A 22,948-nucleotide genomic window follows, 5' to 3' on the forward strand; every position below is an offset into this window, starting at 1 on the left:
GAGCATGCTTGGACTATTGCAGAAGCCGCAAGGAAGCTAGAGCGGCAGCGGTGGACTAGGGGAGGGGCCGGGGGGGGCAGGGATGCTGGCTGGTCGGTCCTCCAGTGAGGTGGGCACCACCGCAGGGGGGCAGGGATGCTGGCTGGTCGGTCCTCCGGTGCGGTGGGCACCACCGCAGGGGGGCAGGGATGCTGGCTGGTCGGTCCTCCGGTGCGGTGGGCACCACCGCAGGGGGGCAGGGATGCTGGCTGGTCGGTCCTCCGGTGAGGTGGGCACCACCGCAGGGGGGCAGGGATGCTGGCTGGTCGGTCCTCCGGTGAGGTGGGCACCACCGCAGGGGGGCAGGGATGCTGGCTGGTCGGTCCTCCGGTGAGGTGGGCACCACCGCAGGCCTCGGAGCGGAAGGGTGCCTGTGGCGGTGTTAACAAGGACCGCAGAGGGCAGAGCAGGAGCACAGTGTGGACTGTGTCTCTCCAGGAGGACGGCTTGACCTCGGAGGTTGCAGTGGCCACGGTGAGATCTGGCAAGTGCAGAACAACAGGACTTGTGCATTGGAAGTGGGTGTGGGGACAGGGGGGCCTGAGCAGCTGGACAGGAGGAGGCTCCTGGGGGAGGTTGCAAGAAGAGCTGGTTTTGAGGGCACGTGGAGTCTGAGTGTCTCTGGCTGGGCCCAGTGGTCAGAGCACAGACGTGTGGGTCAGACCAGGGCCAGAGAGGCAAGGAGACAGGCCCAGGGCCCAGCCCTGGAGCGTCCAGGTGGGCAGGTGGGGAAACGGAGTCAGAGCAGCGGCTGGGGAGAGCCGGAAGGTGGGGCCAGAGCAAAGGGAGGGACTTCTCCTGGAGGGGGACCGGCAGCGCCACCTCTCTGAAGGGGGGACACGGAAGCTCACGCAGAGACAGAGGAAGCCGAGACCGGAGAGGGGCAACCGCAAACCAAAGGCCCCCGCCCCCCTCGTATCCGTCCCTGGACACGTCCTTGAGGTCAGCGTTCAAACTGTGCTCCTCCCGCGTGCACACCCGCAGCACCCGGTGTGCACGCGGACCCACGCGGCCCGCTCGCCTGCCCAGCTGCCCCGCCCCGGGGGTGGGGGCCCAGCTGCCCCGCCCCGCGCGGCCCTGGGGGCGGGGACCGCAAGGGCTTTCGGGGACGGGGCGGCCGCAGGCTACTTCTCCCTTTGGCCAAGGAGGGGCAGCGCCGAGCGGGCTGGAGCCTGGGGACACGCAGGGCTGCGGTGAGCCCCAGAGACCCTCCCCGGCCTGCCTCCCGGAGCTCCGGCTCCTTCCCCGCCCCGGCCCAGGGTCGCTGGCCCCGCAACCCCCCGCCCCCACCGCCCCGGGACCGCGCTCCCGCACACACCCCAGCCCTCCCCCAAGCCAGCCTTCTTGAGGACTACTGTCCGGACGACTGAGGCCTCCTCACTCCCCACTAACAGGTCGGGGCCCGTGGGGGTGCGGCTTGGAAAGAGCTGGAAGGACTCGAATGGAGGTCCTAAGGTGGGAGTTTGGGGACCCAGCTGGGTCTCTGGAGATCAGTATTAGGAGTTTGAGCATCTCTTAGCGTTGAAAGTGTTTCCTGGGTTGGCTCAAAAGTGGGGCCTGTGAAAAATCGGGGCTGCCCAGGCGGCCCACACCCTCCCCACCAGCTGTCAGAGGCATCAGCCAAGTTCGTGGGGTGGGAGGCTTAGGGCTTTAACAGACAGTCAAAAGAGGGAGGCCCAGCCAATTGTGGGGGCCACTGACTCCCCCTTTTCCAGGCCACTCTGCTGAGCAAGCCTTTCCATGGAGGATGCCACTGAGGACCCCACCATATTCACTGCCCATTCTCTGCCCAGTGACCCCCGGCTCTTGGCCACCATGACCAACACATACTTGGGCACACGTGTGTATCATGACACACTGCATGTGAGCGGCATGTACAACGGGGCTTGCAGGGACACACACCGGGCCATTCTGCCGAGTCCCCTCAATGTCCGGCTGGAGGTCCCTGCAGAGACAGGAGATCAGCTGACCAAGACCTTTGTCCTGGACACTAACACAGGTAACCACCACTGTCCTGCTCCCCCCACCTGAGCCATTGTTCTAGGTGAGTGGGGGAACCAACAGCAGTCCCATCCTGACACCTTCTAACTCAGGATGCCTGACTCACAAAGAAAAGCAGGGTTTCAGCCCTTCGGGCCTCCTGAACTGCTACAAGATTGGGGTCCTCTGTGCAACTGTAGCTCTCCAGACAGGGCAGTTGGGGCTCAGAAGGTGGATCCACCTCCCTGAGGGGCTGGTAGCTTTGTAACTGTCCTCAGTGGCCCTAAGTGGGGCACGCGAGTTGCCCTGACCCCCTCTGCCCATTCCCAGGCTCCTTTCTGCACACCCTAGAGGGCCCCAGCTTCCGGGCCTCCCAGCGCATCTATGCCCACCGCACGCTGCCTCACGTCATGGCTTTCAGTGTGTCCATCACCCGTGTGGCCATGGGGAACTGGCCCATCACGGTGCTGCTGCGGTCAGCCTTCTCCCCAGAAAGCCCAGACCTCGACCTACATCTGGGTCCTGACTTCCAAGGAGCCCGGTGAGGAGGGGGTCAGGGCTGGCCAGGTAGACCAAGGAGGGAGCTGGTCCCTTAGACATGGCCACACTCTTGCAGGTACCTTTATGGCCACACACTAACCCCGGAGCAACCTGAGGGGTCCCAGCAGGAAGTACACATGCTGTGGACACCAGTGCCCCCAGCCCTGACCCTTGGGGAAAGTGAGGAAGACCAGACCTGGGAGTTCCTGACCGTGGTGGGTGGCAGCCAGGCTGAGGCCCGAGCCTGCCTCACCGAGGCCCTGCAGCTGCAGGCAGAGGGCACCCTGTACACTGCCCATGCCCAGGCCTGGGCCCAGCTCTGGGCTGGCTGTGGCCTGGATGTGGTGGGGCCCCTACCCCTGCGCCAGGCCTTGCGTGGCGCCCTCTACTACCTGCTCAGTGCCCTGCCCCAGCCTGGGGCCCCAGGATATACCTGCCACGGCCTCAGCCCTGGGGGCCTGTCCAATGGGAGCCGAGAGGAATGCTACTGGGGCCACGTCTTCTGGGACCAGGTATGCACCATCCCACCCCCAGCACACGGCAGCCACAGATGGGGCGGCACACAGGCATGGAGTATGCCGTGGCTAAGGGCACGGGCACAGCTGCTGTCTCTGCCCTACCAGGGATGGGGGCTGTGACTGGGGAATCACAGAGGCCATGGCAGAAGGGAAGGCTTCCTGGAGGAGGTGGGATCTCAGCCAAAGAATGTATAGGAGTTTGGTGGAAAAGAGTGATTCAGGCAAATGGACCAGGGGGTACACACAGCAGAGCTGAGAGGGTGTGTGGCATCTGCAGGGGCAAAATGGTACCTCACCAAGGAAGAAGAGCAGCTGTAGGGGGGCTGTAAGAGCCATGGAGACTTGAACTGGGGAATGACACTAACAAAGGTGTACTCTGGGAGGACCCTCGCAGCTGCTGAGGGGAGCATGGGTGGAAGAGGGTGAGGCCTTGGACAGGAGTGGGAGCCAGGAGAGACTGGGACTTGGTGTCCATTGAGCGTGGGACAGGTCCGGGATGCTACCCCCTCTTCATCAGATGCCTCAAGAGGCCAGTGCTGTGGCCCACTCTGGTGAGGCGGAGTCATTCACTCCAGTTCAGGCAGCTAGTGAGCAATGGTGCTCCGTGCGCAGCTTCCAGCCTGAGCTCCCGGGGGGACCCAGATGCCTGCTGGGGAGGTGAAGCACTGGGCTGGGGACCAGACCTGAGGAGCATCTAGTCTGGAGACCGGGACGTGGGATGGGCAGGTGTGGAGGGCCCAGGATGGACGCAGGGTGGGCAGCAGAGGGAAAAGCTGGAAGGAGACAGAGGGGCGCTCAGGGAGGCAGCATGAGCAGCACCGGCTCTGGCCAAGGCAGAATGTGGGCAGGCAGGAGAGAGAGAAGGGTGTGAGAGCTCCTGAACAAGGGGCCCTTCCTTGCTCTCAGGATCTCTGGATGTTCCCAAATATCCTGATGTTCCACCCAGAGGCCGCCAGGGCCCTCCTGGAGTACCGTGTCCGGACGCTGGGTGGGGCCAAAGACAATGCCCAGAAGCTGGGTTACCAGGTGAGGGGGACCTGGGCACCCCCCCTACAGAGCCCCTTGAAGGGCCTGATGTCCCCACATCCCTCCTAGGCCTGCACCCATCACCTCAGGTTCCTCTCTGGGTGGGGCTGGGATTCCTGGGTTCTTACAGGGGCTCAGCAGCGTCCCCCAGCCTGCACTGTACAGGTAAGAACGACAGCCTCCCTGGGGCCCCGCTGGCGTCCCCTCGCTACCTTGGCCCAGGGTCAACACACGGTGGAAGCTGGGCAGAAGCCGCCTGGGCTATGATGGGGACACACGGTGGGCACTCTGAGCCTGCAGGTCCCCATGAGGGCACCCAGACACTCGGTGCCCCCACCTCTGTCCTCCATGGCTGAAGGCTGAGAGCATTGGGAAAAGGGTGGGCTATCCCTGTGCCCCAACCCCCAGAATAGTCAGGTCTGCTCCATGCCCCCCAACCCGTCAGGGAGCCAAGTTCGCCTGGGAGAGTGCAGGTTCTGGTCTGGAGGTCTGCCCTGAGGACATTTATGGGACCCAGGAAATTCATATAAATGGAGCTGTGGTGCTGGCCTTCCAGCTATACTACCACACCACCCAGGTGAGGTGTCACCAGGCCCACCAGGTATGACCACCCCCCGACATGGCCACGCTCCCCTACCCCCACCATGACTTCCTGTCTGGGGCCAGGCCTTCACTTCTGGGCACTCAGAAGGGTGGGCACTGACAAGAAATGCAGTAACCAATGAGAACTACAGTCACTGGCGGCATGGTCCCTGTCCCATCCTCTCCTGCTCCCCCAGGACCTGCAGCTCTTCCAAGAAGCTGGTGGCTGGGATGTGGTCAGGGGTGTGGCTGAGTTTTGGTGCAGCCGTGTGGAGTGGAGCCCTGAGGAGGAAAAGTACCACCTGAAGGGTGAGGGCACGAGGAGGGCGGGATAGTCGTGGGGAGGGGGGTTGGTCATAGGGGAGGGCCGGTGGTAGAAGGGAGAGGCATGGACAGCTGTGGCCGGGAGAGTAGGTGGCCACAAGTTGGTGGGGCAGGTGGATGCTCCTCAGTTCAGCATGTGATCTCTGGCACCTGATGTTGCCAGCCCCACACTGGCTACTGGCATCAGGGGCAGGTCCCTAGGACCCTGCACTAAGCACCATCTTGCACTTGTCTGCCCAGGAGTCATGCCTCCCGACGAATACCATTCAGGGGTCAACAACTCCGTGTACACCAACGTCCTGGTCCAGAACAGGTCAGACCCAAGACCCCTGCCCATACTGCCACCATGCAAAGGGCCAGCTGGGAGGGCTGGGGCTATAGCCCCCCTCTCCCTTCCTCCGCCCCTAGCCTGCGCTTTGCTGCTGCTCTGGCCCAGGACCTGGGTCAGCCTGTCCCCAGCGAATGGCTGGCAGTGGCTGATAAGATCAAGGTGCCCTTTGACCCAATGCGGAACTTCCACCCTGAGTTTGATGGGTACCAGCCTGGTGAGTGTACTCGGAGCTGCTTCAGGGCCCCTTCACCCCTCCAACAGGACCTATGTCCACCCTGAATGTCCCCTACCTGATAGAGCAGCTCCCCCTTCCTGCTCCCTCCCCCGTCGGCAGCACCTGTCCCTCCCCAGGAGAGGAGGTGAAGCAGGCAGACGTTGTGCTCCTGGGATACCCCATCCCTTTCCACCTGAGTCCTCACATTCGCAGGAAAAACCTGGAGATTTATGAGGCTGTGACGTCCCCAAAGGGTCCTGCCATGACCTGGGTAAGGAAACTGCAGGGGTGTGGGGTGGCGGTCCTCACAGCAGCCCCAGCCCTGCCCCACTAGCCTCAGTCTCCCCTCCCCATGCAGTGGGCTATGTCCCAGCATGTCCTCTGACCTCTGACCCCAGAGCATGTTTGCTGTGGGCTGGATGGAGCTGAAGGACCCCTGGCGGGCGCGGGACCTCCTGGAGAGGAGCTTTGCCAACATAGCTGAGCCATTCAAGGTAGCCTGGTCTCGGTATCAGCTCTCACGCTGACCACACCTGCCTCCCGTGCCGGCCCCTGGTTGGTAGGAGTGGGAGCCCAGCCTCAGGGGGAGTCATAGCAGGGTCAGGTCCCTGGTGACTCCTGCCTGACCTCGGGCCCTGCCCTTGGGAGCAGGGGCAGCAGCCTCATGGGGGCCCGTATCCTGGGAGTCCAGGCACTAACTGCCTGGCCACGTGCAGGTGTGGACAGAGAATGCAGATGGATCGGGCGCTGTGAACTTCCTGACAGGCATGGGGGGCTTCCTGCAAGCAGCACTCTTTGGATTCACAGGGTTCAGGTGAGTATAGGCCCAACAGAGAGCAGTCACATGCCCCCCCACTTCCTGCTCTCATGAACGTCTCCCCTCCCCCCAGGATCACCAGAGCTGGCGTGACCTTCGACCCCATGTGTCTGGCAGGGGTCTCTGGAGTGTGCATCTATGGCGTCTCCTACCAGGGGAGCAAGCTTGACTTCTCCTTCTCCGAGGGCTCTGTGACAATTGAGGTCAAAGCCCAGGCAGGACCCTGGGCCCCCCTGCTGGAGGCTGAGCTGTGGCCGACACGCACTCGACTCCCCCTGTTCCCAGGTAGGCAACCACCCCCAGACTCACCCAGGGGTCCGGGGCAGGTGAACCCCCCAGGGTAGCCCCCTAGGTATGTGCCCCCACTCCAGATGCCCCCCTCTCCCTGCAGGGCACAAAGTCTCCTTTCCCTCGTCAGCTGGACGGATACAAAGGTCACTCCCAGAGGCAGCAAGTTCTGCTCCAAGAGTTTCCTAGGAGAATTTTTTGAAGACGTTAAACACCTGCCCCAGAACCCACAGACCCCTTGTGGGACACTGTTGGGTCCTCCAGCCCCACCAGTGTCCTCACCCTGGGGCTGTCCTGGGCACTGCACCTGAACATCCAGGGCTTCAGGGATGTCTCTGGGTCCTCCCATCTGGCCTCCCTCTGTGGGTACCCCCCAGCTGGCTGCATCCACCCCTCCTCAACACCCTCCCAGCCTGCTGATCCCCTCCCTCCTGCCCACTCTCCAACCAGCAGCCAGGCTCACAGGCTCCAGGGAAAGTCTGAATTTGTTGGCCCAAAGTTCAAGGTGGTCTGCCTCTAGCCTGAGCCCCTCCCCAGCCTAAACCTCCATGGACTGCAGCTTCCCCCTGGCCTCACACTCAGCCACATCTGTGCCTGCCTTTCTGGGCTGACACCTGCACCTCTTCCCCAGGACACCACAGCATGGGGTCGGGGTGTGGCCGACAACTCTGCTGAGAAGGCAGGCACAGGTGCAAGCCTCCATGTGGAGGATGGCAGGGGTGAGGGGCATGAGGCAGGACATTGGTCCCCTGTGGAATTCCTTGGGACTCTCTCAGTTACAGACCAAAATGGAACTTCGTGTGTCACATGGATGAGGTCAGGCATGGCTGAATCCAGGTGCACTCAGCATCCTCAGTCTGTGGCTCCTTCAGCCTCTGGGCCATTTCAGTGAGGTTGGACAGTCCCCGTCACAGGTTTTTCCTCAGCCAAGAAGAGAGGGAGGTGGGGTGCAGAACAAGACCCTGCACCTTCCCTCTGACCTGCCAGAAGGACTGGGGCCAAGGGTGCGTGGGTTCAAGGCCACTGGCCTGGGCCCATCTGTCCTAACAGGCTGCCTCTCCTCCTGGGGCCTCAGCCCCTCAGCTGGCACATCCAACCTGGGTCCTTGGGGGTTTCTCAAGAATGAGGTGAGATGGTACCTGCTACCAAAATTTTGGTGAGAACCATGCCACCTATACCAGGTCTGCCTGAGAAATTAAAATTCCATGCTGAGAAAAGTCTGTCTGCCATAAGGAGCTGGTGCTCTCCTTCCTTCTGAAAGTGAGGGCTGCCTAATGGATGGGGTCAGGTCAGGAAGTGCAGTAATGCGCCCATATAGAGCAAGCAGGTGGGCCTGCCACCCTCCTTCACTCTGGCAACCCCCTCTTCTCTCTCTGTTCTTGGTGGAGGGGTAGTCCAAGTTCTCCAGGCAGCAGACACCAGGCATACAAGCTGTGATGGACAAAGCCATGTGAGGGAGTGGGGAAGGAGGGTGGGTGGAGGTGTCAGGGATCCTAAGGCTTGTCTCTGGGTTACTGTGGGGAGCAGCATGTGGGAAGAAGGACGGCCTGCAAGGGAGCACAACCAGCTAAGCTGCAGATCAGCATGGATGTCAGTGCTGGTCCCCAAGAGCATGTGACCCCAGAGACTGGAGCCAGCGCCTTGCCCAGGTGCCCACCGGCTCTCCCTCAGCGGCTGGACGTGTGGCAAAGGCTGAGGCAGACCTGCTAAAGCAGGGCGTGGTGGCTGGGCCTATCCCAGTAGCGCAGATGCTTATTTTCGCAGGCCTGGAGCCAGATGTGGGCACAGACATCGGGTGGGGTGGTGGGTGGCCCTGGACTCACAGGACTGATACGGCCTGACGCTTCCTGCATATACGCGCCACGTGTGTGTGCCTCTGGACGCGTAGTGAGGTGACCCTCCAAGGGGGCTGTGGCAGGGTGGCACTGCACGTGTGCTGGCATGGCTGGTCAGGGGTCCGTGGTAGAGCCAACTGCCTAAACTGGATCGGGGTCCCTCAGCCTGCCCCGGAGACAGCCTGGGATGAGGAGGGCTGCTGGTAACGTTCCCCCATGCCTGTCTTGACCACAACTCTGTGTCCTCAGCACCTGGGCACAGGCCAGGCAATCTCTGTTCCCCTCACCAAATGTGGGGACTAGCAGACCATCGCATGCTTGGGGACATGTACCTGGTCGCACACAAGCTGATCCCCACTTCTGACCTGTGCATCCAGCACAGGTGGTTCCCTTCTTGGGCCAAACCTGGAGCTCAGGATTGGCATGCTGTATCCATCCTGGTCCAAGCACTGGCACACTTATCCTTGGTCCAGTGTGGGGCCAGCACCCGGCATGGGCCAGTGTACCATCTCCATCCCCGGGCCCCAGGCAGCACACACCCCTACCTGCAGGGGCTGGCTTGGGGCAGCACACACTCCAGCACAGGGCTGGGATGCTGTTGATATGTGGCCAGGATACCATCTCTGCTAGCACCTGTGGAGACAGGCCAGCTGTTGGCTGTCACAGAAGAGGGGGGTATTCTGAGGCTCCAAGTACAGCAGCTAGACAGACCCCCACACCCAGCCTAGGCAGATGGGTAGGCAAGGGGTGCTCTCTGGGTGGGGTGCTCAAAACCCCGGACCGCCCTGCAGTTAAGGCCCCTGCAATTAGCCTGCCCTGTCATTGGATCAGCCACAGGGAGGCCTAAGGGACCTCATCCCCAACCACACAGGGTGTGTGCATGGATTTAGCAACCCCCCTCTTTGCCAGGCTCTGCTGGTTTCCGGGAAGGGGGAGAGTGGTGCACAAGGGAGGTAGAATGATACAAGGACGTGTACCCAGCACCAAGGATGCTCAGAAAGTGTCCTCACCCCGCAGTGTTCACCCTCTGCCCAACTGCACATATGTGTGTGAGGTTTGTGTGCATGGTTGATAGAAGGGTCACGCCTGTGTGCTCATGTGTCTGTGTCCAGCCTCACTGACCCAGGAGAGAGGGAACGCACTGTGGGGACTGAAATTTCTCAAAACTAAAGGAATGCAGGAGTCATAGGGACAGACAGAATGACCCAAAGAAGGAGGCTGGCACTCGCCTGACCCACTGACAGAAACATGCAGGGTGAGGACAAGCGATATCCTCCTAGGGGCTCCCACTTAACACAAGTGCACACACAGATGGGGAAGGGCACACATGTTCTGGAAGAGAGGCCACTAAACCACAGTGCCCAGCAGGGCAGCAGAGATCAAAAGCCTGAGTTCCCAGACTTCATTCTAAAATACTCAGGCGCCTCCACCCCAGAAGCCACAAGCCACCCAGTGCCTGAGTGAAGGCGACAGTCGGAGCACGGCCCAGCAGACAGAACGGGTCATCCTACCATCATGCTGGGGTCAGTCCAGGGGAGCCCCTAGGGTGGGTGGTTCCTCTCAGGAAGAAACCCTCTCCCACCCCAGCAAAAAGCCCAGGAGGCACTTTCTGGAACCAGGTGCTTTTAATTGTGAAACTAAGGCTGAGTGAGTCTGGTGAGTGAGGAGGGAGGGTCCAGCCTGGGTACAAGGAGTTAGGGGAGCGGGGACCATCAAGGTTGGAGTTGAGGCCACTGGGGTCCAAATAAGGGATCTTCAGGGTCAGCATTAGGTGCCCAGGCTGGGGTGGGAGGGGCGGGCATCAGGTCCTGTGGTGGAGTTGGGGTTCCAGGGGGTCAGGGTAGAGTCCCTGGAGCAGTGCCCTGGGGGTTAGTACTGGGGTCAGGGTCCGTGGGTCAGCATGCAGGCGAGGCGCAGCCTGTCAGTCATAGTCCGAGTCGTCGAACTTGGTGCTAAAGAAGGCGGCAGAGTCCTTGGCCAGCCGGGACAGGTGCAGAGCCCCGGTCACCACCAGCGCCAGGAGAAGCAGAGGCGGCACCAACGCCCACATCGTGGCCAGGATGTTGTAGCACTTGGCTTTGGAGCCCAAACGCCGGGCTGCCTCCAGGTCCCCAGCCACCTTCTGGTCTCGGGCCTGTGGACCAGTGGTAGGACCAGGTCTCTACATACACTGGGCGCCCTGCCTCCTCCCACTCCAGCTGTGGACTCAGAGACCAACCTGGGCCAGCATCAGCCTCCAAGGACCCTCTGTGGGTGGAGAGTCCTGGAGTGCTGAGGACCCCAAGGAGCTGAAGCCAGAGGGGCTTTGGTCATAGGAGCCCCCAGCATGTGAAAAGCCATTTGATGAAAAAGACCCCCTTGGGTAACCCCCCACCAACTCTGTGCTCTTCTGGAGGGACTAGACCCCCCCACTAAGGACAGTACCCCTGCCTCAATGGAGAGGCCCTCATGAGGTGAAGAGCTTGCCCACCGCCTGGCTAACGGAGTGGCCTTCTCACAGGCATCGCCCCTTGGAGAGGCCCTCTGGACAAGCAACGCCCCCACCCCCGGCCGGAAAGACCCCCGCCCGCCCACCTTGATGGAGTAGGCCAGCGCCAGGAAGCCGAGGCAGCACAGGTTCAGGTAGAGGGTGCTGAACACCGACCAGATCAAGTGGTCTCGAGGTGGGGGTCTCGGCGCCCCCAGCGTGAGGGCCGTGTGGGCGGCGCCGTCTGCCTTGCGGGGCGTCGGGGCCCGGGGGTCCTCGCGGGGGTACGACGTGTCCATGGGTTCCAGCGCCGTCTCCTCCTCGCTCGGGCTCCCGCTTCGAGGGTGGGCGCCCCGGGCCGCTTATAGCCCCGCCGCCGCCCTCCCGCAGCCCGGCCTGGCGCCGCCCGCTAAATATAACGACAAATGACAGCCCTGCGCCGCGGAGAGCGCGGCCCGTCCCGCCCCGACGCCCCCCGCCCCCGCCCCGGGAGTCCCCGCCGGCAGGCGGCTGGGGCGAGGGGAAGGGGCGTGCGCTGGCTGCAGACTGCCCACCCGAGCCCCCGCCCCGCGGCCAAAAGGAGTCCTCGGGGCTGTGGGTGGGGGCGTGTCGCCTCAGCTGCGGAGAAGGGCTGGAGACCCCCCGGGCTTGGGCTCCATCCCCAGAACCCAGAGTTCGGGTTCTGCCAGGGATCTCCTCTGCTCACCAGCGGCCGGCCTTGGCACTCCAGAAGTCCCTGCGCATGTGCTGGCGGGAGGAGACCGGCCACAGCAGGACGGAAACGGGGCTGCGGCACTGTAGGGGGTTCGCCAGAGGAGACCCCAGCACCACCGCTGCTAGGTGCTGCAGTGAGCTCTCCGTGATCTGCTAGGGGCCCGCCCTCCTCCCTCGTGGGTAGACAGCTGCTTCTCAGCCCCCTTGGCTGGTTACTCCTGCCCTCCCGAATCCTCAGAGGTTTGGAAGGATGAGCTTAGGGCTCTGTTTTGGGCTCCCTCTGGAGCGTCCAGCAACCCCTTGGCTGTAAATGCTACCTATGTGCCAATAACGGATATTTACAACAAAGGGCCAGACTTCACTGAACCCCAGACTCACATACCTAAGTACCTACTCTGCCGGAAGGGCTCCCAGGGTCTCCAACCTAACTTTTCCACAAGACCTCAGGTTCCTGTCCCCCAACCTCCTGTCTTCATCAGTTGGGGTTGTTATAAAAATCACCATGGATTGGGTGGCTCATAAACAATAGAAATTTATTTCTCACAGATCTGGAAGCAGGAAGTCAGGTCAGGGAGCCATCGCTGACAGGTTCCGGTGAGACCCTCTTCCTGGCTGCATATGGCTAGCTGCTCACTGTGTGCTCACATATGGGAAGGGGCTAGGGGGCTCTGTGGGTCTCTGTGATAACAACACATTCTCCCATGAGGCTCCACCCTCATGACCCAATTACCTCCCAAAGCCCCCACTTCCTACTACCATCACTTTGGGCATTAAGATTTCAAGATACAAATCTTGGAGGACACAAACCAGGGGCCCCACTGAGAGTTTGACTTGGGCCTGCCATGATTCCTTGGACCCATTGTGCCCCAGCAGAAAGAGGGGCCAGGATGATGTTTTGCCTGTTGAGATACTGTGATATGGTGATTTATATTAAGAAATATATATTTAGGGGGCACCTGGGTGGCTCAGTTGTTAAGCATCTGCCTTCGGCTCAGGTCATGATCCCAGGGTCCTGGGATCAAGCCCCACGTCTGGCTCCCTGCTCGGCGGGAAGCCTGCTTCTCCCTCTCCCACTCCCCCTGCTTCTGTTCCCTCTCTCGCTGTCTCTCTCTCTGTCAAATAAATAAATAAAATCTTTAAAAAAAAAAGAAATATATATTTCGACATCCCTGTTTCTGGCACAGAACCCCTAAAGCCCTTGGCATTTCTGAAGTGATAAAGGTGTCTTTTGTTATGTTAATGAGGTGACTTCTGGACCCTCACCTAAGGATGGGGGCTGGCTGCCAGGACAGCCAACCAAGGGATTAGAGGGTCAGTTCTATCCCACCCTCTGACCTCCGGGGATGGCAGCGGGGCTGAAGGTTGAGTTCAATCGCCAAAGGCCAATGAGTCAGTCATGGCTAAGTAATGAAGCCTCCATAAAACCCAAAGGACAAGGTTTTGAGAACTTCTGGGTTGGGGAACACGTGGAGATCCGGGGACAGTGGTGTGCCTGGCCATGGACATTTCCCCAGACCTCACCCTGGGCATCTCTCCCATCTGGCTGTTCCTGACTTGGATCCTTTGGTAATCAGCTGGGGATCTAGTTAAGTAAAATGTTTCCCTGAGTTCTGTGAGCCGCTCTGGTGAATGAATAGAACTGAGAAGTCATGGGAACCTTGGATTTACAGCCACTTGGTCAGAGGCCCAGGTGACAACCCCGACTTGTGACTGGCACCTGAAGTGGGGGCAGGAGGACAGTCTCGTAAAACTAAGCCCTTAACCTGTGGGATCTGACATTATTTCTAAGTAGGTAGTGAACACCCTGCTGGTGTCCAACATTTCCTTAGTGTTGTCTGGGCAGTCCCCCACACATTGGAATTGGGTTGTTAACCTTAAAAATAAAACTGCCAGTTATTTTACCAGGAAAAGGGGTTTATTTGGGAATAGCAGAAAATCACAATTCTGGAAAAGGAAGCTACGACAAAACCATAGATAAGTCCCGAAACATAAAGATCCAAGCTCTTTTATGGGAGGGCGGTGGAGTTGGGAGGGCTGTTGTAAACTAGAAGTCCATTGGAGTGAACTGGGAGTGGCAAGTGTACTGGCTTCTCGTTGGTTGGACTGTGATCATCTCTCATTGGCTGGACTCTGCTCCCATTGGCTGAGCTGTGCTCTCATTGGCAGAGCTATAACTAGCTCTCATTGGCTGGGCTGTAACTAGCTCTTACTGGCAGGCTGGGCTGTGACTAGCTCTTATTGGCTGAGCTGTGCTCTCATTGGCTGGGCTCTGCTCTCATTGGCTGGGCTGTCCGAATGGGAGGAACCCCTCCTTCCTCCGCGGGCGCAGTGAAGCCCAGGGTTCTTCCCGCTGGGAATGCAGAGGGCTGCGAGGAGGGAGTGGTGGGCGGGAGAGCTCCCCCTGCTGGCCTCCACTGCGTGTTAGTCCACGGGTTCCAGGAACCCAAGTTACATATTGAGCTGGGCCTTGAGTCCATCAGTCCCCTAAGCTTCCTGGCTGCGGGTCGGTCAGGCCCAGACATGGAGAAGGCATCCCAGCGCTGCAGGGGCGGCAGGATGCGGACAGCGGGAGGTGGGGGTCTGGGGCTGGATGGAGGCCTGAGGATGCGGCCATACAGCCCCGCACGCACACTGAGATTGTGTGTCACTTCCAGGATAGAATCCAGGCGCGCTAGCCTGAGAGAGCTCCTGTAGCAGAGGGACCCACTGCCAGGATTTTGTGATCCATTCTGAGCATGGCCAGGATTAAAATTAAACCCTGTAAACCATGGATCACATCAATTACATAGGCCGTAAGTCGTCACTTCTCAGAACACATCCCTTGGCGAGGACTTCAGCACACTTACTTTCCCGTTACCCGTGCACCTGACGGGACGTCTACTTTATCAGGCACGTGGTGGAGAGCTGCTCAAGGGTGAGCTCCTGGCCCTTGCTCTCCCCTCCCAAGGGGGACAGCGCGTTGGTGGCTCAACATGACCCATGGTGGGAGTAGCACCCACAGACACTGCTGAGTGCAGCCCATCAGGACTTCGGCTGGGCAGCGCTGGGGCCTGCAGGTGGCCATCCCCACCCCTCACTGACCTCACCCCACACCGGGCACCAGGGCCAGCTTCTCTCCCACCTGTGCACATCGGCTGGGTCTGTCGGGACAGGCTTCTGGGTCAGTGTGTGTCCACAGGACAACAGACCTCTGGGAAGGAGGGACCTCTCCCTGAAACCATCCTCCGTGTGTTGCCCAAGCTGGACGCCAGATATAGGCAAGGCCTCAGGACAAGCCCACCCACCACACACATAACACAGAGCAGGGTACAGGTGGGCAATGAGGGACGATGTGGGCTCAGGGGCGGGGTGGGGAATCTCAAAGGGCCCCTCCCCAGGTGAAAACACAGCACCGTCACGCACAAGTGCTTTATTGACTACAATGGCAGATTGACATGTACATAAAACGCTGTGACAGAGGTGACAGCCTCAGGCCACGGGCAGCTACTAGTACCCTCCATAATGTTTTATGATCTCCGAAATTGTTTGGGAAATCATCAGTGATCCAGTGACCAAAAAAATGATGAACGTGATGGTCAGAAGGAGGCCCAAGACCAGGGCCCAGATGTTCAGGCACTTGGCGGTGGAGGCATAAGTCTGGGCCCCAATCATGTCACCCACCATCTTCCGGTCCCTAGACTGGGGAGAAGAGATGGAGTGTGCGATCAGGCCCAGGTCCTGGTGAGAGCCTGGGACTCAGGTGCCCCCCTGGCTGGTCCCTGCCCAGGGCAGTCTCCACCTGCCCTTCACCCTCCCCATTCCCTGGAACCTGAGCAGGACAGTGCCCTGTGAGCCCCTCCCTCCTGGGGCCTGCATCTCCTTCCTCAGCCTCTCAGGAGACCCCAGGCCTTGTCCTCCCTCTGCTTTGGCCCCTTCACTGGCCTCACACCCCACCGGGAGGCAGTTTCCTGTGAGTTCCTTTGTTCTTTCTGGGGGAGCCTTGGAGCCACACGCGCATCTGAGGGATGTAATTTCTAGTATTGGTCAGTAGGGGAAGTCCTTGGAATCTTGGGGACAAAGGCTGCTCATGGCCAACCCCAGGCCCCTCCTGCAGCTTCACTGCAAACACACACACACACACACACACACACACACACACACACACACAAGGGCTCCCCACACCCCACGTGCCCTGTGGGCAGGCGGACCTCCGCAGGCTCACTGCACCTTCTGGGAGAGTCCCTCCCCACACCCCCTCACCTTCACGGAGTAGGCGAAGGCCACGAAGCCCAGGCAGCACCAGTTCATGAAGATGGTGTTGAACAGGGACCAGACGATGTGGTCGGGCACGGCTGTCTCACTACGGATGTTGATCACAGTGGTCGTCACGGGAGCCGAGCTCTGGGGCGCCCCGAGTACAGCCACCTCGTGCTCCTCCTTGAGCATCTCGTAGGTCGGGGGGACACCGTGGGGGGCGCCCGGGAAGAAGTGCTGGGAGTTGTGGCTCATGGTGGAAGATGGAGCACCTGTGGTGTGGATGTGGATGCCGGACCGTGCTCTGGGCCCTCCCTTCCCCAGTAGTTTCCATTTCTCCAAAGTTTCTATTTCCTGCTTTTTCCAAAGTGGTGAACTGGCTAGGTACCAAGAGGGTGGACCAGTGACTGAGCGTCAGGTTACACCAGGGCCAGGTGGGAGGAGCCAGAGGTGTTTGGGGGGAGCTTCCTGTCCCAGTCACTCAAATCAGGCCTGGATACTTACACAACTTTCCTATTTAGGGGTGTGGGTGGGCCCTGGGGTCTTTAGCCTGGGACTCTCCCCACTGTTTTACCTGTTTTCTACAGTCTCAGCTTATTAATAACCAATGTTGTAGTTGACCCGCCCTGGTGGTTCTTATTCTAAGAAGCCCTTCAGCTACAGCTACCAGCAAACTTGAAAAACGTTTAAAATAAGAGACTTGGAAACTCCACAGCACAGCTGTAGCCACAAAACAGGTTCTGAGGTGGGGTTTGGAGGGGGGGGTGGAAGGGAGGGAGAGAGGGAGACAGGGAGAGGGAGGGGGAGAGAGAGAGAGAGAGAGAGAGAGGGAAAGGGAGGAAGTGAACCAAAGGAACACCTGACACTCTGCAGGGAGCTCAAACCACAACAGCCGGAAATCTGGTCCCAAATAGTTATCAAAAACAACCAAGATCTTTCCTAGGTGGCCAGGCACTTTATCTTGTCATTAGGCTGGCCCTGTGCTTATTTGAGATAGCTGTCTCCGAAATGGGTGTGTCTCATTAGGTCTGGCACTTGCATTACAAGGGAGGGAGGGAGGGAAGAGAGGAAGCAGGGGAGGGAAGGAGAAGAGGGAGGGAGAGAGGGAAGGAGGGAGGGAGGGAGGCAGGAAGCACGAAGAGCTGCTGACTTCAAGGGGAGCCTCCAGGACTGACCTGGCCCCACTGCTGGAATCCAGGCAAGCCCGGGTGCCCCAAAGGGCAAGGCGCCCCTGGATAAGGGGCTCCCACCCTGACACCCGCCTGTGGCCGCCTGGACTTCTCCAGCCTCTCTGGGGTGACTGTGTAGAGGGTGCCCCCCACCCACTCCCTCTGCGGCCTCAGACAGGAACACCTGCTGGGGCAAACTCCTCCTGCACGGGGCTGAGGATGGCCCCCACTCCCTAGGGCAGCCCACGCTCTGGCAAAAGCTCACACCTAGTGCCCCGGGGCCCCCGGTGGCTGGGAGACCCTTCCCGGGGCACTGGGCAGCTGCTCCACCCTGCAGGGCCAGTTCGGTTTGGGTGGAGCGGGGGAGTCCTTCCGCTCAAGCTTTCCGTCCACTGGGGTTTAGCCACCAGGTCTGATGATCAGCTTTGGCAGTCAGTCCACAGTTGAGCGCTCTGTCCCTCCCCCAGGCCACTCACGGGCTGTCCCCACCCCCACCCCAGAGGAGCAAGGACAGAGCTGGTGGGCTGGGGGAGGCAGCAGCAGGATGCAGCAATGTCTGGATCAGCCCAGAGGGGCTGGGAGGTGCGGGTCTCCATCAGCCGCACCCACAGATACAAAATCCCATGGCCTCCCCAGAGGACCTGAGCTGCCCATTCCCCCCAGCACCGCTGCTTCCACACACCTGAGAGTCAGGGAGCCTTACCCTCGGGACCAAGGGTGTTCTGGACACGGGACGTCCTTGGGTCGGGGACCCCCATCCTAGGACCCTGGTCCAGTGCTTGCTCCCAGCAGGAGACCAGAGACCAGCACAGCCTGAGGACATGCCCTGGCCCCTCAGAGCCACACAGCTGGGCGGGGGTGGGGGTGTGGGGGGAGGTGGGCCCAGTCGCAGGGGCAGGCTAGGGACTCCAGCAGGGGCCCCTCAACCCCAGGGAACGTCACAGCACCGTCACACACAAGTGTACTTTATTGAATTCAGCTGTAGACAGGCAAGTCTGTTTAAACACAGTGTAAAGGGTTGGACGCTAAGGGACAGGGCCAGCAGCACACGGGGGAGGACTTGGGTCTCCTGCCATGAGCACCTAGCGGTACCCATTGCTCCCCTACATAGACTTTAAAATTACACTGTGGAGTGCAATACAGGCAATCACCAGAAGAACAATGGATCCAGTGGTCAGAAGGAGGCCCAAGACCAGGGCCCAGATGTTCAGGCACTTGGCGGTGGAGGCATAAGTTTGGGCCCCAATCATGTCACCCACCATCTTCCGGTCCCTAGACTGGGGAGAAGAGATGGAGTGTGCGATCAGGCCCAGGTCCTGGTGAGAGCCTGGGACTCAGGTGCCCCCCTGGCTGGTCCCTGCCCAGGGCAGTCTCCACCTGCCCTTCACCCTCCCCATTCCCTGGAACCTGAGCAGGACAGTGCCCTGTGAGCCCCTCCCTCCTGGGGCCTGCATCTCCTTCCTCAGCCTCTCAGGAGACCCCAGGCCTTGTCCTCCCTCTGCTTTGGCCCCTTCACTGGCCTCACACCCCACCGGGAGGCAGTTTCCTGTGAGTTCCTTTGTTCTTTCTGGGGGAGCCTTGGAGCCACACGCGCATCTGAGGGATGTAATTTCTAGTATTGGTCAGTAGGGGAAGTCCTTGGAATCTTGGGGACAAAGGCTGCTCATGGCCAACCCCAGGCCCCTCCTGCAGCTTCACTGCAAACACACACACACACACACACACACACACACACACACACACACAAGGGCTCCCCACACCCCACGTGCCCTGTGGGCAGGCGGACCTCCGCAGGCTCACTGCACCTTCTGGGAGAGTCCCTCCCCACACCCCCTCACCTTCACGGAGTAGGCGAAGGCCACGAAGCCCAGGCAGCACCAGTTCATGAAGATGGTGTTGAACAGGGACCAGACGATGTGGTCGGGCACGGCTGTCTCACTACGGATGTTGATCACAGTGGTCGTCACGGGAGCCGAGCTCTGGGGCGCCCCGAGTACAGCCACCTCGTGCTCCTCCTTGAGCATCTCGTAGGTCGGGGGGACACCGTGGGGGGCGCCCGGGAAGAAGTGCTGGGAGTTGTGGCTCATGGTGGAAGATGGAGCACCTGTGGTGTGGATGTGGATGCCGGACCGTGCTCTGGGCCCTCCCTTCCCCAGTAGTTTCCATTTCTCCAAAGTTTCTATTTCCTGCTTTTTCCAAAGTGGTGAACTGGCTAGGTACCAAGAGGGTGGACCAGTGACTGAGCGTCAGGTTACACCAGGGCCAGGTGGGAGGAGCCAGAGGTGTTTGGGGGGAGCTTCCTGTCCCAGTCACTCAAATCAGGCCTGGATACTTACACAACTTTCCTATTTAGGGGTGTGGGTGGGCCCTGGGGTCTTTAGCCTGGGACTCTCCCCACTGTTTTACCTGTTTTCTACAGTCTCAGCTTATTAATAACCAATGTTGTAGTTGACCCGCCCTGGTGGTTCTTATTCTAAGAAGCCCTTCAGCTACAGCTACCAGCAAACTTGAAAAACGTTTAAAATAAGAGACTTGGAAACTCCACAGCACAGCTGTAGCCACAAAACAGGTTCTGAGGTGGGGTTTGGAGGGGGGGGTGGAAGGGAGGGAGAGAGGGAGACAGGGAGAGGGAGGGGGAGAGAGAGAGAGAGAGAGAGAGAGGGAAAGGGAGGAAGTGAACCAAAGGAACACCTGACACTCTGCAGGGAGCTCAAACCACAACAGCCGGAAATCTGGTCCCAAATAGTTATCAAAAACAACCAAGATCTTTCCTAGGTGGCCAGGCACTTTATCTTGTCATTAGGCTGGCCCTGTGCTTATTTGAGATAGCTGTCTCCGAAATGGGTGTGTCTCATTAGGTCTGGCACTTGCATTACAAGGGAGGGAGGGAGGGAAGAGAGGAAGCAGGGGAGGGAAGGAGAAGAGGGAGGGAGAGAGGGAAGGAGGGAGGGAGGGAGGCAGGAAGCACGAAGAGCTGCTGACTTCAAGGGGAGCCTCCAGGACTGACCTGGCCCCACTGCTGGAATCCAGGCAAGCCCGGGTGCCCCAAAGGGCAAGGCGCCCCTGGATAAGGGGCTCCCACCCTGACACCCGCCTGTGGCCGCCTGGACTTCTCCAGCCTCTCTGGGGTGACTGTGTAGAGGGTGCCCCCCACCCACTCCCTCTGCGGCCTCAGACAGGAACACCTGCTGGGGCAAACTCCTCCTGCACGGGGCTGAGGATGGCCCCCACTCCCTAGGGCAGCCCACGCTCTGGCAAAAGCTCACACCTAGTGCCCCGGGGCCCCCGGTGGCTGGGAGACCCTTCCCGGGGCACTGGGCAGCTGCTCCACCCTGCAGGGCCAGTTCGGTTTGGGTGGAGCGGGGGAGTCCTTCCGCTCAAGCTTTCCGTCCACTGGGGTTTAGCCACCAGGTCTGATGATCAGCTTTGGCAGTCAGTCCACAGTTGAGCGCTCTGTCCCTCCCCCAGGCCACTCACGGGCTGTCCCCACCCCCACCCCAGAGGAGCAAGGACAGAGCTGGTGGGCTGGGGGAGGCAGCAGCAGGATGCAGCAATGTCTGGATCAGCCCAGAGGGGCTGGGAGGTGCGGGTCTCCATCAGCCGCACCCACAGATACAAAATCCCATGGCCTCCCCAGAGGACCTGAGCTGCCCATTCCCCCCAGCACCGCTGCTTCCACACACCTGAGAGTCAGGGAGCCTTACCCTCGGGACCAAGGGTGTTCTGGACACGGGACGTCCTTGGGTCGGGGACCCCCATCCTAGGACCCTGGTCCAGTGCTTGCTCCCAGCAGGAGACCAGAGACCAGCACAGCCTGAGGACATGCCCTGGCCCCTCAGAGCCACACAGCTGGGCGGGGGTGGGGGTGTGGGGGGAGGTGGGCCCAGTCGCAGGGGCAGGCTAGGGACTCCAGCAGGGGCCCCTCAACCCCAGGGAACGTCACAGCACCGTCACACACAAGTGTACTTTATTGAATTCAGCTGTAGACAGGCAAGTCTGTTTAAACACAGTGTAAAGGGTTGGACGCTAAGGGACAGGGCCAGCAGCACACGGGGGAGGACTTGGGTCTCCTGCCATGAGCACCTAGCGGTACCCATTGCTCCCCTACATAGACTTTAAAATTACACTGTGGAGTGCAATACAGGCAATCACCAGAAGAACAATGGATCCAGTGGTCAGAAGGAGGCCCAAGACCAGGGCCCAGATGTTCAGGCACTTGGCGGTGGAGGCATAAGTTTGGGCCCCAATCATGTCACCCACCATCTTCCGGTCCCTAGACTGGGGAGAAGAGATGGAGTGTGCGATCAGGCCCAGGTCCTGGTGAGAGCCTGGGACTCAGGTGCCCCCCTGGCTGGTCCCTGCCCAGGGCAGTCTCCACCTGCCCTTCACCCTCCCCATTCCCTGGAACCTGAGCAGGACAGTGCCCTGTGAGCCCCTCCCTCCTGGGGCCTGCATCTCCTTCCTCAGCCTCTCAGGAGACCCCAGGCCTTGTCCTCCCTCTGCTTTGGCCCCTTCACTGGCCTCACACCCCACCGGGAGGCAGTTTCCTGTGAGTTCCTTTGTTCTTTCTGGGGGAGCCTTGGAGCCACACGCGCATCTGAGGGATGTAATTTCTAGTATTGGTCAGTAGGGGAAGTCCTTGGAATCTTGGGGACAAAGGCTGCTCATGGCCAACCCCAGGCCCCTCCTGCAGCTTCACTGCAAACACACACACACACACACACACACACACACACACACAAGGGCTCCCCACACCCCACGTGCCCTGTGGGCAGGCGGACCTCCGCAGGCTCACTGCACCTTCTGGGAGAGTCCCTCCCCACACCCCCTCACCTTCACGGAGTAGGCGAAGGCCACGAAGCCCAGGCAGCACCAGTTCATGAAGATGGTGTTGAACAGGGACCAGACGATGTGGTCGGGCACGGCTGTCTCACTACGGATGTTGATCACAGTGGTCGTCACGGGAGCCGAGCTCTGGGGCGCCCCGAGTACAGCCACCTCGTGCTCCTCCTTGAGCATCTCCATCTTTGGAAGGAGCAGGTGTATCCCCACTGAAGAAGAGTTGGGAAGTGGGTTTATGACGCAGAAACTGCGCAGGTGGGTTGGACGCTGGGACGGTGCTCAGGGGCCCTCCGCCTCTAGGGTAGGTTTGGCTTCTCAGAAGTTTCTCTTTCCTGGTGTTTCGTAATTGGGTGAATTGGCTGGCTCTAGGTGGGCCAACCACTAAGTGTCAGGTTCCTCTAGAGCAGGGTGGGACGAAGGGCTGTGTGCTGTTAATCTTTACTTCCTTTTACTATGATTTATGTAACTCTTATTTTATAGAACTTGGTTTTTAATCCATGTAGCATGCATAACAAAATTTGCTGTTTTATCCATTTTACAGTGTATCATTTCGTGGCTTTTTGTACATTCTTGATGTGCAACAACCATAACTAATATTTAATTGCAGATCATTTTTATAACACAGTAAGTCCCATCTGGATTATTCACTCATTCCCAATTTCCCGGTCCCCCAGCGCCTGGCATTCGCTTTATCTGTTGGCGTCTCTCTGGATTTCCCTCATCTGGAGCTTCATGTGTATGGAATTCTGTAATACGCGGTCCTCTGTGAGGGGCTTCTTTCACTTCGAGTAATGTTTTGAAGCTTAATTTTGTCTTAACGTCTATCCATACTTCTTTCCTTTTTATGGGCAAATAATACTGTCATATGGATATAGGACATTTTTCATCCAGTAATAACTTGCTGGACATTTAAACTGTTTCCACTACTTGGCCACTGTTAGTAATGTGTATGTCACCCGTTCAGTACCTGGTAGTGGATTTTATGTGTCATTATCTGAAGAGCGGCCCTGCTCTTCTCCCCGCAGCCTG

The 22,948-nt window shown here is 59.6% G+C and overlaps 5 protein-coding genes across 8 annotated transcripts; 1 reads left to right on the top strand and 4 right to left on the bottom strand.

The window, feature by feature from the left end:
- Positions 1 to 1,115: 1,115 nt before the first annotated feature.
- PGGHG (protein-glucosylgalactosylhydroxylysine glucosidase) lies at positions 1,116 to 12,795 on the top strand. Of its 4 annotated transcripts, XM_036098247.2 has the most exons (15): positions 1,116 to 1,232; positions 1,755 to 2,038; positions 2,350 to 2,560; positions 2,636 to 3,071; positions 3,984 to 4,103; positions 4,549 to 4,680; positions 4,883 to 4,994; positions 5,250 to 5,322; positions 5,418 to 5,554; positions 5,692 to 5,825; positions 5,953 to 6,048; positions 6,271 to 6,368; positions 6,445 to 6,656; positions 10,995 to 11,116; positions 12,222 to 12,795. In XM_036098247.2, exons 2-15 carry the CDS (start codon positions 1,780 to 1,782, stop codon positions 12,258 to 12,260), a joined length of 2,181 nt encoding a protein of 726 aa, XP_035954140.1. In that variant the 5' UTR covers positions 1,116 to 1,232; positions 1,755 to 1,779; the 3' UTR covers positions 12,261 to 12,795. The 4 variants fall into 4 exon arrangements, 2 of the variants coding, with proteins under 2 accessions (XP_035954140.1, XP_035954141.1); XR_004919227.2 differs by lacking the exon at positions 12,222 to 12,795 and having other exon boundaries at positions 6,489 to 6,656; positions 10,995 to 11,059; XR_004919226.2 differs by lacking the exons at positions 10,995 to 11,116; positions 12,222 to 12,795 and adding an exon at positions 6,763 to 7,879 and having other exon boundaries at positions 6,489 to 6,656.
- IFITM5 (interferon induced transmembrane protein 5) lies at positions 10,114 to 11,676 on the bottom strand. Its single transcript, XM_036098250.2, has 2 exons — positions 11,069 to 11,676; positions 10,114 to 10,628 (listed from the first exon to the last, which is right to left on the bottom strand). Exons 1-2 carry the CDS (start codon positions 11,258 to 11,260, stop codon positions 10,416 to 10,418), a joined length of 405 nt encoding a protein of 134 aa, XP_035954143.1. The 5' UTR covers positions 11,261 to 11,676; the 3' UTR covers positions 10,114 to 10,415.
- A 2,274-nt stretch (positions 12,796 to 15,069) lies between the features above and the next one.
- LOC118539547 (interferon-induced transmembrane protein 1-like) lies at positions 15,070 to 16,261 on the bottom strand. Its single transcript, XM_036098243.2, has 2 exons — positions 15,915 to 16,261; positions 15,070 to 15,353 (listed from the first exon to the last, which is right to left on the bottom strand). Exons 1-2 carry the CDS (start codon positions 16,161 to 16,163, stop codon positions 15,162 to 15,164), a joined length of 441 nt encoding a protein of 146 aa, XP_035954136.1. The 5' UTR covers positions 16,164 to 16,261; the 3' UTR covers positions 15,070 to 15,161.
- A 1,765-nt stretch (positions 16,262 to 18,026) lies between these two features.
- On the bottom strand, positions 18,027 to 19,263 carry LOC144379393 (interferon-induced transmembrane protein 3-like). The gene is made up of 2 exons (XM_078057522.1): positions 18,916 to 19,263; positions 18,027 to 18,354 (listed from the first exon to the last, which is right to left on the bottom strand). The coding sequence occupies exons 1-2, from the start codon at positions 19,162 to 19,164 to the stop codon at positions 18,181 to 18,183; spliced, it is 423 nt and encodes a 140-aa protein (XP_077913648.1). The 5' UTR covers positions 19,165 to 19,263; the 3' UTR covers positions 18,027 to 18,180.
- Positions 19,264 to 21,027: 1,764 nt separating this feature from the next.
- Positions 21,028 to 22,244, bottom strand: LOC144378776 (interferon-induced transmembrane protein 1-like). The gene is made up of 2 exons (XM_078057523.1): positions 21,911 to 22,244; positions 21,028 to 21,355 (listed from the first exon to the last, which is right to left on the bottom strand). Exons 1-2 carry the CDS (start codon positions 22,100 to 22,102, stop codon positions 21,182 to 21,184), a joined length of 366 nt encoding a protein of 121 aa, XP_077913649.1. The 5' UTR covers positions 22,103 to 22,244; the 3' UTR covers positions 21,028 to 21,181.
- Positions 22,245 to 22,948: the final 704 nt, after the last annotated feature.

This window comes from Halichoerus grypus, chromosome 11 (assembly GCF_964656455.1).
Source record: "Halichoerus grypus chromosome 11, mHalGry1.hap1.1, whole genome shotgun sequence".
Taxonomy (NCBI): domain Eukaryota; kingdom Metazoa; phylum Chordata; class Mammalia; order Carnivora; family Phocidae; genus Halichoerus; species Halichoerus grypus.

What these genes read in the sequence shown, in the direction of transcription:
- PGGHG (XM_036098247.2), top strand. Translation starts at nt 1,780, where the DNA reads ATGGAGGATGCCACTGAGGACCCCACCATATTCACTGCCCATTCTCTG. An exon ending in CCCAGAAGCTGGGTTACCAG is followed by an intron (nt 4,104 to 4,548) that starts GTGAGGGGGACC and finishes CCAACCCGTCAG; the next exon opens with GGAGCCAAGTTCGCCTGGGA. An exon ending in GTTTGATGGGTACCAGCCTG is followed by an intron (nt 5,555 to 5,691) that starts GTGAGTGTACTC and finishes GTCCCTCCCCAG; the next exon opens with GAGAGGAGGTGAAGCAGGCA.
- IFITM5 (XM_036098250.2), bottom strand. Translation starts at nt 11,260, where the DNA reads ATGGACACGTCGTACCCCCGCGAGGACCCCCGGGCCCCGACGCCCCGC. An exon ending in CGCTGGCCTACTCCATCAAG is followed by an intron (nt 10,629 to 11,068) that starts GTGGGCGGGCGG and finishes ACTGGTCCACAG; the next exon opens with GCCCGAGACCAGAAGGTGGC.
- LOC118539547 (XM_036098243.2), bottom strand. Translation starts at nt 16,163, where the DNA reads ATGAGCCACAACTCCCAGCACTTCTTCCCGGGCGCCCCCCACGGTGTC. An exon ending in CCTTCGCCTACTCCGTGAAG is followed by an intron (nt 15,354 to 15,914) that starts GTGAGGGGGTGT and finishes TCTTCTCCCCAG; the next exon opens with TCTAGGGACCGGAAGATGGT.
- LOC144379393 (XM_078057522.1), bottom strand. Translation starts at nt 19,164, where the DNA reads ATGAGCCACAACTCCCAGCACTTCTTCCCGGGCGCCCCCCACGGTGTC. An exon ending in CCTTCGCCTACTCCGTGAAG is followed by an intron (nt 18,355 to 18,915) that starts GTGAGGGGGTGT and finishes TCTTCTCCCCAG; the next exon opens with TCTAGGGACCGGAAGATGGT.
- LOC144378776 (XM_078057523.1), bottom strand. Translation starts at nt 22,102, where the DNA reads ATGGAGATGCTCAAGGAGGAGCACGAGGTGGCTGTACTCGGGGCGCCC. An exon ending in CCTTCGCCTACTCCGTGAAG is followed by an intron (nt 21,356 to 21,910) that starts GTGAGGGGGTGT and finishes TCTTCTCCCCAG; the next exon opens with TCTAGGGACCGGAAGATGGT.